Below are 16,838 nucleotides of genomic sequence, written 5' to 3'. Positions count from 1 at the left end.
AATATTGTGAGTCAAATAATTAGAATTTAAATTATAGGGAGGTGACTAGATCTTTAATTGAGTGTTAATTTCAGTTGCATACCCTTTCGAATAAGAAATGAATGAATCGAAGCAATTAGCTGTAATTGAAAAACAAAACTGAATTCCTGAAGATAATTTATTTTCTAATAAAAATAAAAATAAAAAAAATATATTTAACAATTGAAAGAAAAGGTACTAACACACTTGACTAAAAAATTAATGAAGTTTACATTACTTAACCTAAACAAAATACAACAAAGAGAGAGAAAAGAGATTTACGATGAAAGTAATCGTGTCAAATAAAAGATCATTAGAACTAAAGTCGATAAAGCGTTACTCTAAGTAATATCCTGGTCAGGCCTACTCAAGGCCTGCTCAACGATTACTCATATCCTAATATCTATCAAAATTATAACAACACACACACAAGCACATATGGGAGCATGCACACATTCGATTCTCATCTCTATACTTACTACTTACTATAATTGTACTTTTTTTTAATGAGTAATATTACATATATTTTGTATGCTACATATATTTTTTTCTTTACCCAGCTTAACCATAATTCGATATAAAAAAAATATTTACTCTATATTTCTTAAGATTTTTATGTATATCGAGAGTCAGAGAAAGGTGTTCAAAGATATGAGATTTGTAAAATTATCCAACATTACACACGTTTGTCAACGGTACATAGTAATTTCGTAATGACATACACGAGATCGTGGAAAGTGAAAACGGTGAAAACTCAGTATTTTTCATTTATAATAAGTGATTTGTACTTTTCTAACATTATAATATCTAGAGTAAGCTTTCGATAATTATATATTGTCGTAAAAAATTGCGTATTTTTTTATTGCCCGACAGAAGTGACAACTTTAACTGTCCGAAATACGGCTAGCGCTGTGGGTTAGAGTGAGAGAGAAGAAACCTGTCTAACGCTGCCATATGCGTAAGAGAAAGGGAAGCCAGGCAGACTGACTCCGTAACGCGTTACGTAACGAAGCAATTTACTCTACCATAAGAACTTATCACTTCAAAAAAACATGAATTTTAACTTTACTTGGTTAGTAGTCTGGTTAAGTATACATCGAATATTCTACCCCTAAACAGCAATCCTTAGTATCTTAACAGTATTAATATTAGCAAGTGCTGGATGAAAATCTGCCACGTGTATATTCAATCCACATTGGAATCAATCAAAATATACTTTATTCAAGTAGGCTTTTTTACAAGCAATTTTGAATCATCATTTTATAAAATTATATTAAGTAAAGCTACCACAGTTTGGGAATGTAGATTCCGAAACGGGTTTCCATGACACTAAGGAGACCTTAATATCGTAGAAACCAGGGTGTTACTTTTATTTTAGTTTTATTAATAATGTGTGCTCTTATCGCGCGGTTGCATATAGCTGCAAGCAAGGTTCACCGGCCTTAAAAAAAATATTATTTAATTCATAGACCTTTTCGGATTTAAAATGTACGTTATGACCATTCACAAATCCCAAATTTAAAATAATCATAATATACATAAACAGAGAAGTTATTGCATTTTTGTTATTGAATTGACGTTAAATTTTATTTCTTCGAAAAAATCAGCGATGGAAAACATTTGGTACATTTATTATAGTACATATTGGTATTTTTAAAATTTAAATTAATATTATCTTTTTATCCGATTTAGTTTAATTTTTGTATAGTAGTTATTGAAATTTGAGTGGAGTTTCCAGTGTAATTCGAATCGGAAAATCAATAAATGTATTTTTAATAGTAGTATATAATTAATGATATATTATGAAAATAAACCTGTCGGGATACCGGTGCTGGCAGTGACATTTTTCTTACAAACTGACCTATTTTTTAATTGGTTTAATTGTTTTACCTGAGATGGCTTGTTCGATAAAGTAACTGTTCAGGATCTTTATTTAAAATAAATATTGTGTTAAAGGCTAATAGTAATGATAAAAATGTTTGATTTTTGGAAAAAAACGTATAAAAATCAAGCCCGTTCTTGGGTATGTTGTTACAATAAAAAAAACCAACGTATTGTATGAGTTTTTATTAGGAACAATTATCACAATCAGTTACTTTTCTTAATTTAAATAACATAATATATGTCTAGAAAGCAGTATTTTCCCGCATTACAACGAAAACATTTAAAATAAAATGAAAATACAATTTTAATATTTTACCTTTTTCGTTTTGTTTTTCTCCAAAATAACTGCTGCTTGTTCGTAAATGTCTTGAGATATTTTTCCACGCTCAATTTTTCGTACATACGTCCTCTTCATTTAAAAGAAGACAAAAACTATGTAACACAATTTATGTCAGTTGGCAACAAGCATATCGGGGCAGGTAGTGATAAATCACAACTTGCCCCGAACAAATGTATCTTTTAGCCCCAACGCCAAATCTGACTATTTAAGATTATACAGTAAAAACATCAATAAATATAGCTGTAAATACGTAGCATTTTTTGTTACAGAACATGTTTCATTGCAAAACGAAAGCATTAGGGAGTAAAAATCACAACAAGGACATCTCTGACATTATGGAACATAGCTTTTAAACCAATATTACTTAAAGTGTAAATTTTTACTACCTTGCAATTTTAATGGCGGCATGCGCGGGCTCTTCTCACAAAAATGCTGGCGCCATTGGCTCTCGCGGCACGCTAGCCGGTGGCGGCGAGGGTATTTGTTTCTTTCTAACGACAATATTGCGCTCTCTGTTTCGCGACCATTGCCACTACGCCTGTAACATCCAGCCCTGGACTATGGAGAACCAGTCAAAGGCGATAAATATTTGTAGTTATATGTGCTGAGGGATATATTACGTATCTTCACAAATCTAAATGTTAATGAGAATTCTTAGAAAAATAATAAAAGCGAAAATTAAATTGTAACGTCTTATCTCGATTTATGAGATATTTATCGGGATTGAGGCATTCCGCAAAGGCGACGGAAATTTGTAAAATGAAATGATTACAAAAGCGCTTTTTACAAATTTTAAAATGGTTATGGTATGTCCTAAACGTTATTGGTGGCAATTGTTTGAATTATTTTTATTTAGTACATTACGTCTGAATGGACCTAATTATTTCCTTTTGACATATTTCAGTCACGATGGTTTCCACAGCAACCTATTACCCTTACCCCCCTCACATGCCACACCACGGTCGAAAGCTATGTATTAATTTTGTGACACAAATATACTGCAGTCTTCATAATATAGGAATAGTCTTACTACACTGAAATCAGCACATTACGGACTATTAAGTTTTACACTACTGTACAAATCATGACCACAAGAAATGTTGGCAAGACTGCTAACAAATCTGACCTACAAGAAATTTTGGCAAGACTGCGACACGTTGAATGTGGAATTTTAAGTAACGAACCAAAATACCGACCAGTCATTCCATTCAAATTAATGTTGTGTGTTTTTATAGATATACATACAGTTGCTTAAGAATAGCTTTGAACATTGAAATGTTTCAATGCTGGTAAAACTTGTCTCCTGTTCTGAAGATCGGAGAAGATTTTAAATCGATATGCCCAAGTACATTGTAAGCTGGCAAAATTTGTAGAAGCATTTGCAAAGCGTGATTTGTTAGATTGGTTCATTTAAAAGGTAATCGCCATTACATATTAAACATTGCCTTGTTTAATATTTTAAATCATACAGTTCATTTTAGGTGCTTCTGCTTGATAGTTTATTAAATTAAATAAAGCTGAACGCTCTCATTTGAAAATGTTACTGATAATTCCAATATAAAATTATTTCAACTTTGAATTTTATTTATATAAACATGATTTAGTATGTACCATTTGATATTTTCTGTAAGTGGATATAAAATCCGAAATTATAATCGTACATACTGTGTATTGAGGTTGAATACACCCAAGAGATTCTATGAATTCTATTGTATGTAAAACTAAGTAATAATAGATATTACGCCTATTATTATAAATTCTCGTAATTATAATATCTATATATTATATTAATGTGGATAATTATAATATTATAGGTCAATATTGCGTTACAGATAAACGCCTAGATAATTATCTGTTATTTAACATCTCAAATCAATTATTTCTTACTGAACAATGAAGAAAACAAAAAGAGAAATTAAATTTATGATCAAGTCGTCATTAGTGCTTTTGAAAACAGTGTGTCTATGGTACTAGAAGGATAAAAGATATACTAAAAAAAAAAAACCTATTTTAAATTTAAAAAACAATATATTGTTAATTGTATTATAACATAATATTTAGAATATTATCCAATCAAATTAAAATTACTTTCTAAATATAATTTAAAATTATTAATATTTAACTAATCAATAATACGTATTTTCGAAGAAGTCTAAGAAGGACCTTTGTGTAACTTAATTTAGAGCAATATTTTCAGAGACGCGGAAAGAAAAACATATGAGATATGGCGAAGGGACTGCGATAGGATATGTTCCCGCTGGGTGATAGATGGCTGGGTACGGGGTAGCAAAATTGCTTACCGTGAGATTACTATGATTTATTCAAAAATTTATGAACCTACTTTTTTAACTAAGACTTAGTGAAACTAAATGAACTGAGATACAGAATAAGTGATTGAGATCAATTGTGGTCTTGTAGATTACTTGATTTGTAATTTTTCGTGCTTTGAGCTAGCTCGTCTGGGTAGGTACCACCCACTCATCAGATATTCTACCGCTAAACAGTAGTACCGATTATTGTTATGTTTCGATTTGAAAAGTGAGTGAGCCAGTGTAACTAAAGGCACAAGGGACATAACATCTTAGCCCCCAAGGTTGGTGGTGCATTGGCAATGTAAGGAATAGTAAATATTTCTTAATATCAGATATCATCCTATATGCTCGTCGCCTACCTATATCATAAAAAAATAATTTAATAATTTAGTGTAAACTATTATTAAAGTTAACCTTTTTTTTGGTGTAATGAAAGTAAAATTTCATGGTTGAATTTGAGAGTTAGACGTAATGTTTATATTAAATAATTGGACTGAATCTTCTTTAGATCGACAGAAATTTAATACAATGTTAAAAAAAAAAAAAATGTTCGCCAATACAAGGTCGCGGTAGGATAGCTAATAAATATACAAAGAACTCTATCGAGTGAGAAATTGTTGCCAAAAAATAAACGAGTTTTGGCAAACGATAATACAGGTTGAGATATTTGGCTAGAAAACAAGTAATGTAAGGTCAGATTATGTATTACGTATGGTATAAGGTACTGTTCACATATCATTTCAGCGCAAATGTTTTTTATGCTGTAAGTATAATATACACCACCAAAAAACTTAATATTATTGAGTGCTGGTTTGAAGGTTGAGTGAGCCAGTGTTTCTACAGCCCAAGGGTCCTACCATCTTAGCTCCCTCTGAGAACGGTGGTAACCACTTACAACCAGGTAGCACATTTATAAATAAAAAAGTATTATTAATAAATTCCTTCGTTTTTGAGTAAATTTATATAAAAGGTTTATTACAACTGGCTTTATATTCATAGTAAATTATATTTTGTGAGTCGAGGTTGCTGATATGGATAGGCGCTGTGGTATGTGTTTTTATATTTTAAGTTTCCGTATAGTAATTTAACTATGTATTTTTTTATCTCAGCCGTGATGGCGTAATGTAGAACTCTTGAATCTTAACCGTGGTTTAGTGTTGAGATGTCACGGATGAACCCACCGAGTGTTCATGCTTATTGTTAATTGTTATTGTACCGGGTGGTGAAGGAAAACATCTTAAGTGATATCATATCCAGAAAATCCACATTGTCACTGCTGATCTAAGATGCTGATCTAGCTCCAACCATTGTCCTCATGAACATGTAAAGAGTTTTCCTGTGGAACAACTACTGTCTTTTACAGAACTTTACTATGCGTTGATTTTATCGAAAGATAAAATTAATATTTTCAATTTACTCAATGTTCAGTTCAGCTTCATTCATAGAGAAAATGACTGTAACCTATATATGTATGTATAATATTATATTTTCATTAAATTCAGCAATGCGATTTTAAATAATTCGTATATCATTCGTGTAATATTGACTACTAACTTTTGGTGCTTCGCCGTTTTGATACATGTGTAAATTTTTTTAATGATATCAATGGCGCATATCACGTTCTAGCACTTAAAATACAAACTTAACAATATCCAATACCATCGAAATGAATATGAAATACATTTAAGCTGCGATATACTGAATACAACACAATAAACCGAATTATAAACAACAAAACAGTTATAAGCACATATATAATGTCAACACTGCACTATTATACTGATCACACTACTCACTAGATGAATTAAACTTCCATGTTCTTGAATAACTCACTTTATTGACTCGCATACAATATTCATATGTAAATCATTTGTACAAAACATCAGCGCGATTTAAAAGACAAGTAATTCCATCTATACAATTTTATGAGAAATAAAACTAATTGACATAAATGACACAAAATATTTTAGACATATAATCTAAACTTCAACGGCTAAATTTTAATTTGGGAAAACGTTCTAAAATTAAAATTTTCGAAAATGAAAATATCATCTTCAATTAATCCGTTTCTGCTTTCAGCTTTCATAAAATTATTCATATTGATATTGATGTTAACGAGTGATGTGAAAGCGAGGTACAGAAAACCTATGATAAATTATCCTAAGGACACATTATTTTGGGCGACCGATTTCTTCGTTAAGGGTTGCAAGAATTTTATACAAAATTGTCCTGGGTCATACAAGTAAGCACTACTTTCTACCTTAGATAATAAAACAAAACACAGATGAAACGCGCGAATATTATAAACGTCATGAGTGCTGCCACTTTAAAGCGCGCCACACTCAATCCACGTGACGCTGCGACGTTGCGCAGTTTCCCGCAACATTTTACGTGACGCGAAATATTTGTTTATACTTTATTGCAGCAATATTTAAAACTAAATTTTGAATATGGATTAAACAAAAGTTGCATATAACAAATATGCAACAGCTGCTTTATCGGTAAACAGCGATCTCTTCCAGGACTGGGTCTCTTTGGGCAGAGGACTGGTTTTAAAACAAATGTGGGAAGGGAATCATATACTGCAAATAAAACATAATACACACATAACTATAAATTTAAATAAATACATACACAAATAACTAAGTCTAATATATGTAAACTTATTTATATGTATATACACATGTAATAATGTAGAAATATGTGGTTTGTTCCCGCTACGAGAGCGAGCACAGGCGTCATTGTCGCGCCATTGCCACCGAGTGTAGTGGTGTACATAGCGTACCAATATGTTACGTAAGATTAAAGATAATATCGGTAACCTCCATCACTATTATTAATTATTCATATATAATAAAAAGAAGCATCGTGTCGCACTACCGCGAATTTGTATTCGCCTTTTTGCTGCAATATAATATTTCCACACGCTCCATCTGCCTTTTTGTTTTATAATCTGAGCGTTTTACTATATTTATATAGTCTTAAATGGCAATTTTATCCATGAAAGCGCGCTTTTAGCACATTTTGATATTATGTCTCACACTACCAATTTGTGGTGACAGCATTCGCCGACAGTTTTCCGAACCAATATGACTTATTTATCTTTCTAAAAGCCTTTTAATTACTAAAAGACTTTCATGGCACTGACGGTCTTCGTTAAATGTACGATTGTAGGATGGCTTAGTCATTACATTTTTTTCTATTGTGCGCAATATTTTGTGTAATACCAGGTTAACAGTCTGCAGTTCGATATATCTAATGCATAGTACATATGTACATCAGTGTTTGGAACTAAGATTTTATGTTCATTTGCGTGTTTTTACACTGGCTCACTCTCCCAGCGGAACAGAATTAAACTAAGTATGGTTAGACTAGACAGTACCCACTCAGGTGGGCTGGCAAACTGTACTACCAAGTTACAATGAGATAGGACAAAGAAATGCACCAACCTTATAAATCTGATTGTCGTATATAATTACCTTTCAGAAATCAAGAAATATGCGCGCGCAGTTACAACGGCGGTTATAGAAATTTTGCAAACTATTGCGAAATGCAATATGAAAACTGTAATACATGGAGAAGTGAGTATTTTATACTTATTCTAGACAAAAGCGATTTATCACGAATTCATCACACATTATGCAGGATATAGATAAGCAATGAGGAACATGACAAACATTATTAAAGAAACATTTTTATATTAGGTAATAGAACAATCGTGATAATTGTATTCGTTCATTTTCATACAAGTATATAGTTAACATTGCATTTTTTATGAGACAAATCATCTTGAAAAGATGTTTTGTCTCATTAAAAATTTTCTCATTCATGTCGGATTGAAGGTTTCCTAAAAAGTGCTATCGAAATTTCAAGCATATTGTATTAATATACTCTTAATTGATACAGATACCTATGTGCCTTGTCATATTTATAGACATTTTATTTCCAATATCAAGATTATCCGTAATCAGTAGGTGTATACTCAAACGATTATTTACAAATTCAATAAGCCTTTAATTTAACGAATAATTGATTCGTACACAGGTAAATTCATAATAATCATCAATATTGATTCGTTAATATATCACATCTTCTGCAAAAGAATAAAGATAATGTCGGAAATTAGCGATTCGTCGCATACGTGGTGCGCGGGAAAACTTAAATGTAACCGTTGATCCAAGATGGCCGCTCCGCTACCATCGACGCGACGCTTCGTGTCCTAAAGCGCTAAAGCGCTGTCCATATGGGATCCATAGACACTCTCTTCCGACAAGTATAAATAAATAAGATGGCGCACCATATTCATTATACGTCAATATTTAATATTTAAAGTACACAGACAGCACTTTTGACGTAATATCGACTAAAACACGCGTGTGCCTGCCCCGCTCCCCAGACCACGCGAAAAAAGACGCGGGTTACTAGTGGTCTTCATATTATCTCAATTTTTAATAAATGTACTATAGTAAATAATAGCTGATCTTGAGTGGTTAATTACATTAAGCTGGTTTGCGTGAATTTGCAACTTTAAATACAGTTGTAATCTTGTTTTAATAAAATACGTTGAATTTGTAATTCATATTTTTCTTGCAATAATTTATTTTCACGTATTTCAGCGACTATATATGTATATCTAGTTTCAATGTGAATAACGTAACAGTAAAAAAATTTCTTGTCTGTTATAGATTTTTCATCCAACTTTATGGATCGTTTAATATAAAATATTTAGTCATATGAATATAACTATTTGGTTCCTAAGCCTTAAAAGTCGATGACCAATATTAAACAAATATTTGGAACATCAAAAATTCATGGAATTTTAAAAATACTAGTTGAATTTTGTGTAGCAATTCGATTTCCATCGGCCAAGATCAATAATTTGCGAACACTCCTGTTATTTCTGAAACATCGGTTCCAAGAAATTTTTATATTCGTATTAGTATCGTATCAAAACTGATTTTATTTCCAAGGAAATAAACTAAAAGTATCAGCAGGTCTCCTGTGGCCATAAAATATAATTTTCCACGACCAGACGGATCGAACGTGTGGAATTTATCGTTGCATCGTGTGAAACTTCCCTTACGACATATATTGTGTTTTGCTACGGATAAAAGACAATACGAAATAATACTTTGTTACAAATAATTTCTATAAAGTATAAACGTTAAACTCCTTTTTGATTTGAACGTTTGTAAACTTTAGCAAAATTTGTTCGTTTGAGAAACAATTTAAGGGTAAAGTTTATATTAAAAACGTTTGTTTCGAATTTATGGAAACCTGAGCAATAAAAAATGATATTCATCAGTGGAAATTTATATTCGTGAAAAATACAGTTCATTAGTAAATTGTATTAGGATATATTTAAATATTTTTAATTTTATACATATAATTTCACACTGCTGGGCTAAGGCCTCCTCTCTCTTTGAGAACTTTTGAATCATATTCCACCATCCTGGTTGGCGGCATGTGGCAGAATATCGTTGAAATTATACACAGTCATGCAGGTTTCCTCACGATGTTTTCCTTTACCGCCAAGCACGAGATTATAAACACAAATTTAGCACATGAAAATTCAGTGGTGCTTACCTGGGCTTTAACTCGCAATCATTGGTTAAGATGCACGCGTGGTTAGACCACTGGACCACTTCGGCTGTTTTTAATTTTAAATTTGTTTTTTTTTTTGTTTGGCTGCTCTGACTGATTTTAGTCAAAGATTCTCAACACAAAATTAACATTACAGTCCGATAAGACCAAAAGGCAATCGAATCCAATGAGTTAGTAAAAATTTAAACTTTGAATTGTTAGTAGGAAATTATTTATAAAAAATCCAATAACTTTTATTGTCTTTTGAAATTTTTGATTAGTTACTGTACTACGGGACACCCAATAATTTAATAAATTGTATCTACTGAATACGTTTTATATAAAATGATAAATTCGTCTTATAATAACGACTTTATTGACAAAGTAATTTCACTACGGTATCCTCAAATCCCTGAGCACTTTAAAATGTGGAGAGCTCGAAGAAACGTGTTATCAAAATCAAGCGGCTCTTGAAAAAAATCATACCTTGAAAGCGAAGAGACTGGACGTATTTTTAAATTCATGATTGCTTTTACGAAATAAGATAAATAAAAGATGTTCCTAATCATGATCCATGGATTTTTTATTCAGGCAGCTCCGAATTTGTCAAGCCTTGAATTCGAAGTATCGTGTTAACATAAAATTCTTATATATTGCTCGGTGTAATAAAACGTTCAAGGAAACATGAATAGCATTTGACACATTTGTATTCAAATATAAACTTTGCTCAAATACTATATATTTTTTATTATTATTTTGAAGCTGATTTTATAATTGACGTATCCGACTTAATGGAATGTGTCAGTATGAGTCGCTAATAAACATTGGCAACGTAAGAAATATTATAATCTTTCCTTCAATCGCCTATGCGCCATCGGAATTGAGAACCAAGATTAGCTCCTGGCGTATGGCCAGTTACACTATCACACACCCTTCAAACCGGAACACAACAATACCAAATATTCCTGTTTGGCGGTAGAGTATGGGATGAGTGAATTGAACCTAACCAAACGGACGTGTATGAAATCCTATTGTAATTCAATAGGAGGCAAGATATTTGACAGCATCTTAAAGGCAGGCAATGCACTTGTAAGCCTTCTGTTGTGTCAGATGTCAATGGCTAATGATATTTGCCATCGGGTAAGGCACTAGCACGGTTGCACATACCATAACAAAATAATACACTTGACGGCGCCACTGTGTTTACAGAGTGTCAAGAAACGTCAAAAGTGACAATGACATTTGACAGTGACATTTGGAATAGTGCGGTTTGACGTTTATTCGTTCTGACGCAACTTCAGGCTCTTTTGTGCGCAGAGGCAAACGGATCATAATCCATTTGCATCTCGCGTAAGCAAGACGTGTGTGTTGGAGCGTCGTTACATTATTATGATATGGAAAGTGCTGATTGTATTACTGTTAATATTTTGTTGAAACGATAAATGGATATTGTAAAACCATGGTAATGTACCGTACACTATTTATTATTAAAATATGGAAAAAGGAGTAGAATGCGTTATTGTTAGGTTTATAATAATTATATCAAATACATCATCAAAAGATGGCGCTCTATCATACTTTCTAAATTGCGCTGGCTATAATTTTTATTATTTTACTATGAGATTAGGCCAATCTAATTTATTACATACTGGCAACTTATTTTGGCTTCACATTGGTAGAATAAGTCTCCACGTAGACCGTTTACGTTGAAGGACCAGGAATCTTTCACCTACTTACAGCTTACGCAGAATAAATCACAAAAGATTCATTGCAAGAATGAATGGATTAGCGAGGCGGAGACGATAAACAGATAAAATACGTTTTTATTTAAATATTATGACGATTAATTCCAAGAAAGTCGTAAGACGTCGCGTTTGTACTAGAAATACTCTTAAGAAGTTCTTCTTTGATTTGCTGTTCTTGAGTAAATCTCAATGTTCCCTTAATAAATATGTCACAATATATCTTGATTAGATTTATTAAAGTTTTGTGATCACTGAATAATTTTATTATTCTCTTGTTTATTTGTCATTTTGTGGAATCGTATTCAATGTCTAATTAAAATGTATGTGTTTTTATTTAGAACCGATAAATCAACTAAATTATACTTCATTTAATCAGTTCGATCCAAGCTTATGAAACGCTAGTTTATAAGATAAATTTAATGTAAAATTAAATACAATGGCTTGTTTCGGAATGTAGATTCTAGCAAGCTGTTCTGTTTACGTCGTTACTCATTATATATATTTGTGTTTTATTTTTCAGATTGGCGAGTTTTTAAAAGAAATCGATGCTAATTTGAAAACTTATAAAATATTGTTGAAGATTTGGGAATAATTGTATGCTCTAATATTTTATTCATAACATTTCTAGGGCTAGACACGTTTTTTTTTTTTATATAACCCATTACTTCCATTATAAAGTTTCGTAATAAATATGAACTTTTAAATTAATATTTATCTCTCGATGAAATATGTATGCTGATTTGATTATTTATAAAAATATGAATAGTCAATTGACTTGTCTATTCATAAATAAATATTCCAAATTTAAACTCAAATAATATAAATAAAGGATATTTGTTGAAACGAACTTACTGATTAATCTTTCTATTCTCAGTAATTTGATATTTAAACAAGACAAAGCTTTGTGGAACTGTAAAATGCTTTTAATTTATTCATTCAAACATTTATATGCGTTAGTTTACATACATAGTATTTATGCATGTAGTTCTTATATAGTTTCATGATTTATTTTTTATGTGATTTCAACTACATATAATGAAGATACTACTCAGTCTGATCTTACATCGGGTATAAAAAAATTATGTAACTTTTTTGTCTTACTTCATGTGCATTTTGTTGGTGATCTTAATATATAAATAAGAGTTAATATCACCCATATTATATATAATAACTAAATTTTTGTTACTGAAAAAAACTCACTTAGAGAGAAACCGTCCTCTGTAACGCTGTTACGTGTGTAAAATATAAATCTTACAATAATAATAATATAATATACAATTTTGTTTAATCTAATGACGGAATTAATTTCTTATTACGATATTATCAATACGTATTTTATACCAAACTCACACAAAATTTGCATACATCTAAACACATACTCACATACAATCACTAACACATGCACATAATAGCAGTGTAACTGCACTATCACGCCCAACACCCACACACACACTCACAACATAGTCTGTGTCGCCTAATTTTTGTTATTTTTAATTCATTGTTTTGTATGTGTGTGTTCGTGTTTACATGTTATCTATGTGTGTTGCTACTTCTGTTAACTAATATTAAGCTTGCATAATTCAAAGGAAAACGGTAATTGTCTCTATTCTCTGTATACAGTATTTTAATGTTTACATTTGGTATTATATGCTGTTGTTTTCCTGAAATAAATAAATCATTATAATATACATATGATTCAATTATTAGAACCAATAACCGCTTTTTACTAAATGCATACACTTAATGCGTACACATGTACGTTTACACGGTACATATACCAAAATAACAATTTTTGACGACTTCCGTGGTCGAGTAGTGTGTACACCGGTTTTCATGGGTATGCCACTCTGAGGTCCCGGGTTCGATTCCTGGCCGAGTCGATGTAGAATAAGTTAATTAGTTTTCTATGTTGTCTTGAATCTGAGTGTTTGTGGTACCGTCGTTACTTCTGATTTTCCATAACACAAGTGCTTTAGCTACTTACCATTGTAAGTATAAGTAGCTTAGGCACTCAAAGGATCAGAGTAATGTATGTGATGTTGTCCAATATTTATTTTTTTATTTTTTTTCTGTCTGTTTTGACGGGACTTTCACTGGCAGTCAGATGATGTAATAAGGAGTAACTTAGGCTACTTTATTTTAATGCAATGTCCAATACTGTCCAGTACCGAGCGCAGCCTTCGCACCCACCCACCAACGACTTAATATCAAAAAGCACAGCTGGTATCAAATATATAAAGCAAGAGCGTTCACGGTCACCTGCCAATAATCGAAGGCATAACTACTATATAAAATAGCTATTGGTTGTAGACAGTGACCAAAAATAAAGCGCTACTTACTATAAAGCAGTTTCGGAAAAAAATGCTTACTTCAACAGGAAGAATCGTAGAATTAAGTATCCTCCAGAAACATCATTTACGACTCTACAAGGCGCAAATTCGGCCACACTTGGAGTACTTATATGACCTCTGGGCGAGTACTCCCCAGTACCAGCTCCGTCCATTTGACCGTATCCAACGTAGAGCGGCTCGAATTATCGACGATCAAACTCTTTCCGATCTGCTTGATCCTTTGGCTTTGCATAGAGATGTTGGATCTCTCTGCATCTTCTAGAGAATTTTTCACGGGGAATGTTCCGAGGAATTGTTCGGATTAATCCTGGCTGTTGAATTTCACCTTCGGACATCTCGTAAAAAATCGAAATATCACCCGCACCACCTAGATGTGTTGCAGATGTCCATGGGAGGTGGTAGTTTGGTCACTATGTAAAAAAAAGGGTTTGGTTTTTTTGGTTTGGTGCAAATCCGACTGGGTATGTCCAACAGATTCAGTATATATTCTACCACTAAGCAGCAATACTTAGCATTGTTGTGTTACGGTTTAAAGAATGACTGAGTCAGTGTAAATACAGGCAAATCGGATATCATCGCAGGTCTCAAAGTTGGTGGTGCATTGCTAAGAAATGGTGAATACTATCAGGCCTATTTAATAGCTCGTTTATCTACCTATGTGCAACGGGCTACAGTTACAGGAAGGTTACAAAGGTAAAAAAAAAAAGACAAAGTCTAAGAGCTCATCAGGTCTGAAGTCAGTTTTTAAGAATAGTAGAATATAAGCACTTAATTAAAAAATTTACCTTCGTTTAGATCCCCGTATCTTCATAACCTCGACCATTCCAGCTAGTATAGCATGGGTCATATGAAAGTAAAACTTTAATGCTCTCAAATACGATTAAGTTGTCACGTCACGTTAGAATGACTGTCAATCGAAAGTATTGAACGGAATAAATATTAATCTACGCGCCAATCTTCAAGCCTTTAATATTTATAAGATTATTTCATCAGGAAGAAAACTATGAATAAATTAAAACGATCAAACGTAGTACTACATTTTAACCTTCCCATATACGCGTTAATCAGTGTAACAGATATATCGGCACAGGGTCTGTGAGACCGAGAGTGCTACGGCCATTTTAATCGATTATTTAGTATGGTTTCTTAGAAAGTGATTATTTATATTAGCAATTCATTCATTACAATCTCTATGATATGTTATGGTACAATAGTAACATGCATTGTATTTTTTGTTTTAGTATAATAATTTCCATATAGATTTGTTTTCAGTTTACCACGTGATCAATAATCATACAAGTCATCGAGAGCGCAATTTTACTCCATTTCTTTTGGTCATCTTTGTCTAGGTTGTTGTTAATATAAATTTATTGAAACTCTTTTTTGCTCTTAGAGATATCTGCTCTGTATAACTTGTTTTTTTGCTGCTATTCAATATGACTCTCACAGTCAATGTCATTTTCATCGTCATGGTATGATTCAGAGTCATTCTCTTCTAACGACGATTTAATTCGGTCCTTTTCCATTTTCGTTTATAAAATATCACCTAAAGTAGTGTATATTACATATTATATAAACTCAATAAAACCTTCTAAAACTAAATAATGTCTGGAATCACTCAAAAATTTGTTTAACTGAAACTGTGACACCTACACCATTCGGTGTGATATACTTCGTGCATACACGCTGCCGCACTGATATGAAGTTAGCCACGAATTATGTATCAACCAAAGAGCACAAAACGCTTGAGAATTTAGTTGAAATAATCTCGTTGGTCTGACAGACCGAGTCGCAAGAATAGGAAGGTTAAACATGTAAAATATATGTATATCAGTATATTATTTTTATGTAGTATAAACCAAAGTCGTTGTGCCTATTATCACTTTGTTCAATTCTTTTAAACTATGTTCATGGAATTGATGAGTATTAATATTTTATAATACATTATAATATAATATACAATTGTTTTATTTATAAATTTAACAGAAAAGTTGATGGTCTGTAATCGAGTCGAAAAAATGTGATTTATTGGCGCTCATATGTCAAACGCCTATCATTTATTTAATATATTCTTCTGAACTAAATTGTTCTTCAAAATTCAAAGGACAAGCCTACGACGAATCATATAAATGAACGGAGCTTTGCTTTATAAAAAACTAATATAAAATTTCGATACTTTATAATGTTTCGGTGCGTTCAAGTTAGTATTTTATTATTTAACTACCCACTTTTGGTTTGTAACCATTATTAGTAATAAGAAAATGTGAAAACAGAAACAGTGAACTAAGTTCAATTTATTTGTCATACATATAAATTAACTCATTAAAATAAAGAATGAATTTATTTGAAGCGTTTTCTGTAAATAAAAATTGCCTCAAAAACTAAAGCAGCTTAAGAAACAGTAAATGTTGCTGAAAAGTTTTAGTTGCTCATAACCGTCTAAGCGCAACGGAGTATTCTTGTTCTTAAAGACGGTCCGTAACCGGCAGCAGTCGCCTGTAAATAAAATTTGTTATTCAATTTTGGGCAATACGATACGATATTGCATCACTGATATTGTTGTCACGGCTAATTTCAAAATCGTGTGTATTTGCAATTCATCTTG

The 16,838-nt window shown here is 32.0% G+C and overlaps 1 protein-coding gene across 1 annotated transcript; it reads left to right on the top strand.

Annotated features, from left to right (window-relative positions):
- Positions 1-5,578: 5,578 nt before the first annotated feature.
- LOC125073222 lies at positions 5,579-12,512 on the top strand. The gene is made up of 4 exons (XM_047683966.1): positions 5,579-5,601; positions 6,634-6,796; positions 8,041-8,135; positions 12,403-12,512. Exons 1-4 carry the CDS (start codon positions 5,586-5,588, stop codon positions 12,432-12,434), a joined length of 306 nt encoding a protein of 101 aa, XP_047539922.1. The 5' UTR covers positions 5,579-5,585; the 3' UTR covers positions 12,435-12,512.
- The last annotated feature ends 4,326 nt before the right edge of the window (positions 12,513-16,838 follow it).

The sequence above is a fragment of the Vanessa atalanta genome, chromosome 23 (assembly GCF_905147765.1).
Source record: "Vanessa atalanta chromosome 23, ilVanAtal1.2, whole genome shotgun sequence".
Taxonomy (NCBI): domain Eukaryota; kingdom Metazoa; phylum Arthropoda; class Insecta; order Lepidoptera; family Nymphalidae; genus Vanessa; species Vanessa atalanta.
This window is presented reverse-complemented; position numbering and strand designations above follow the sequence as displayed.

Bases quoted from the DNA above. Each gene is read 5' to 3' on its own strand.
- LOC125073222 (XM_047683966.1), top strand. The intron at 6,797-8,040 runs GTAAGCACTACT...ATTACCTTTCAG, and splicing joins AATTGTCCTGGGTCATACAA to AAATCAAGAAATATGCGCGC. The intron at 8,136-12,402 runs GTGAGTATTTTA...TTTATTTTTCAG, and splicing joins AAACTGTAATACATGGAGAA to ATTGGCGAGTTTTTAAAAGA.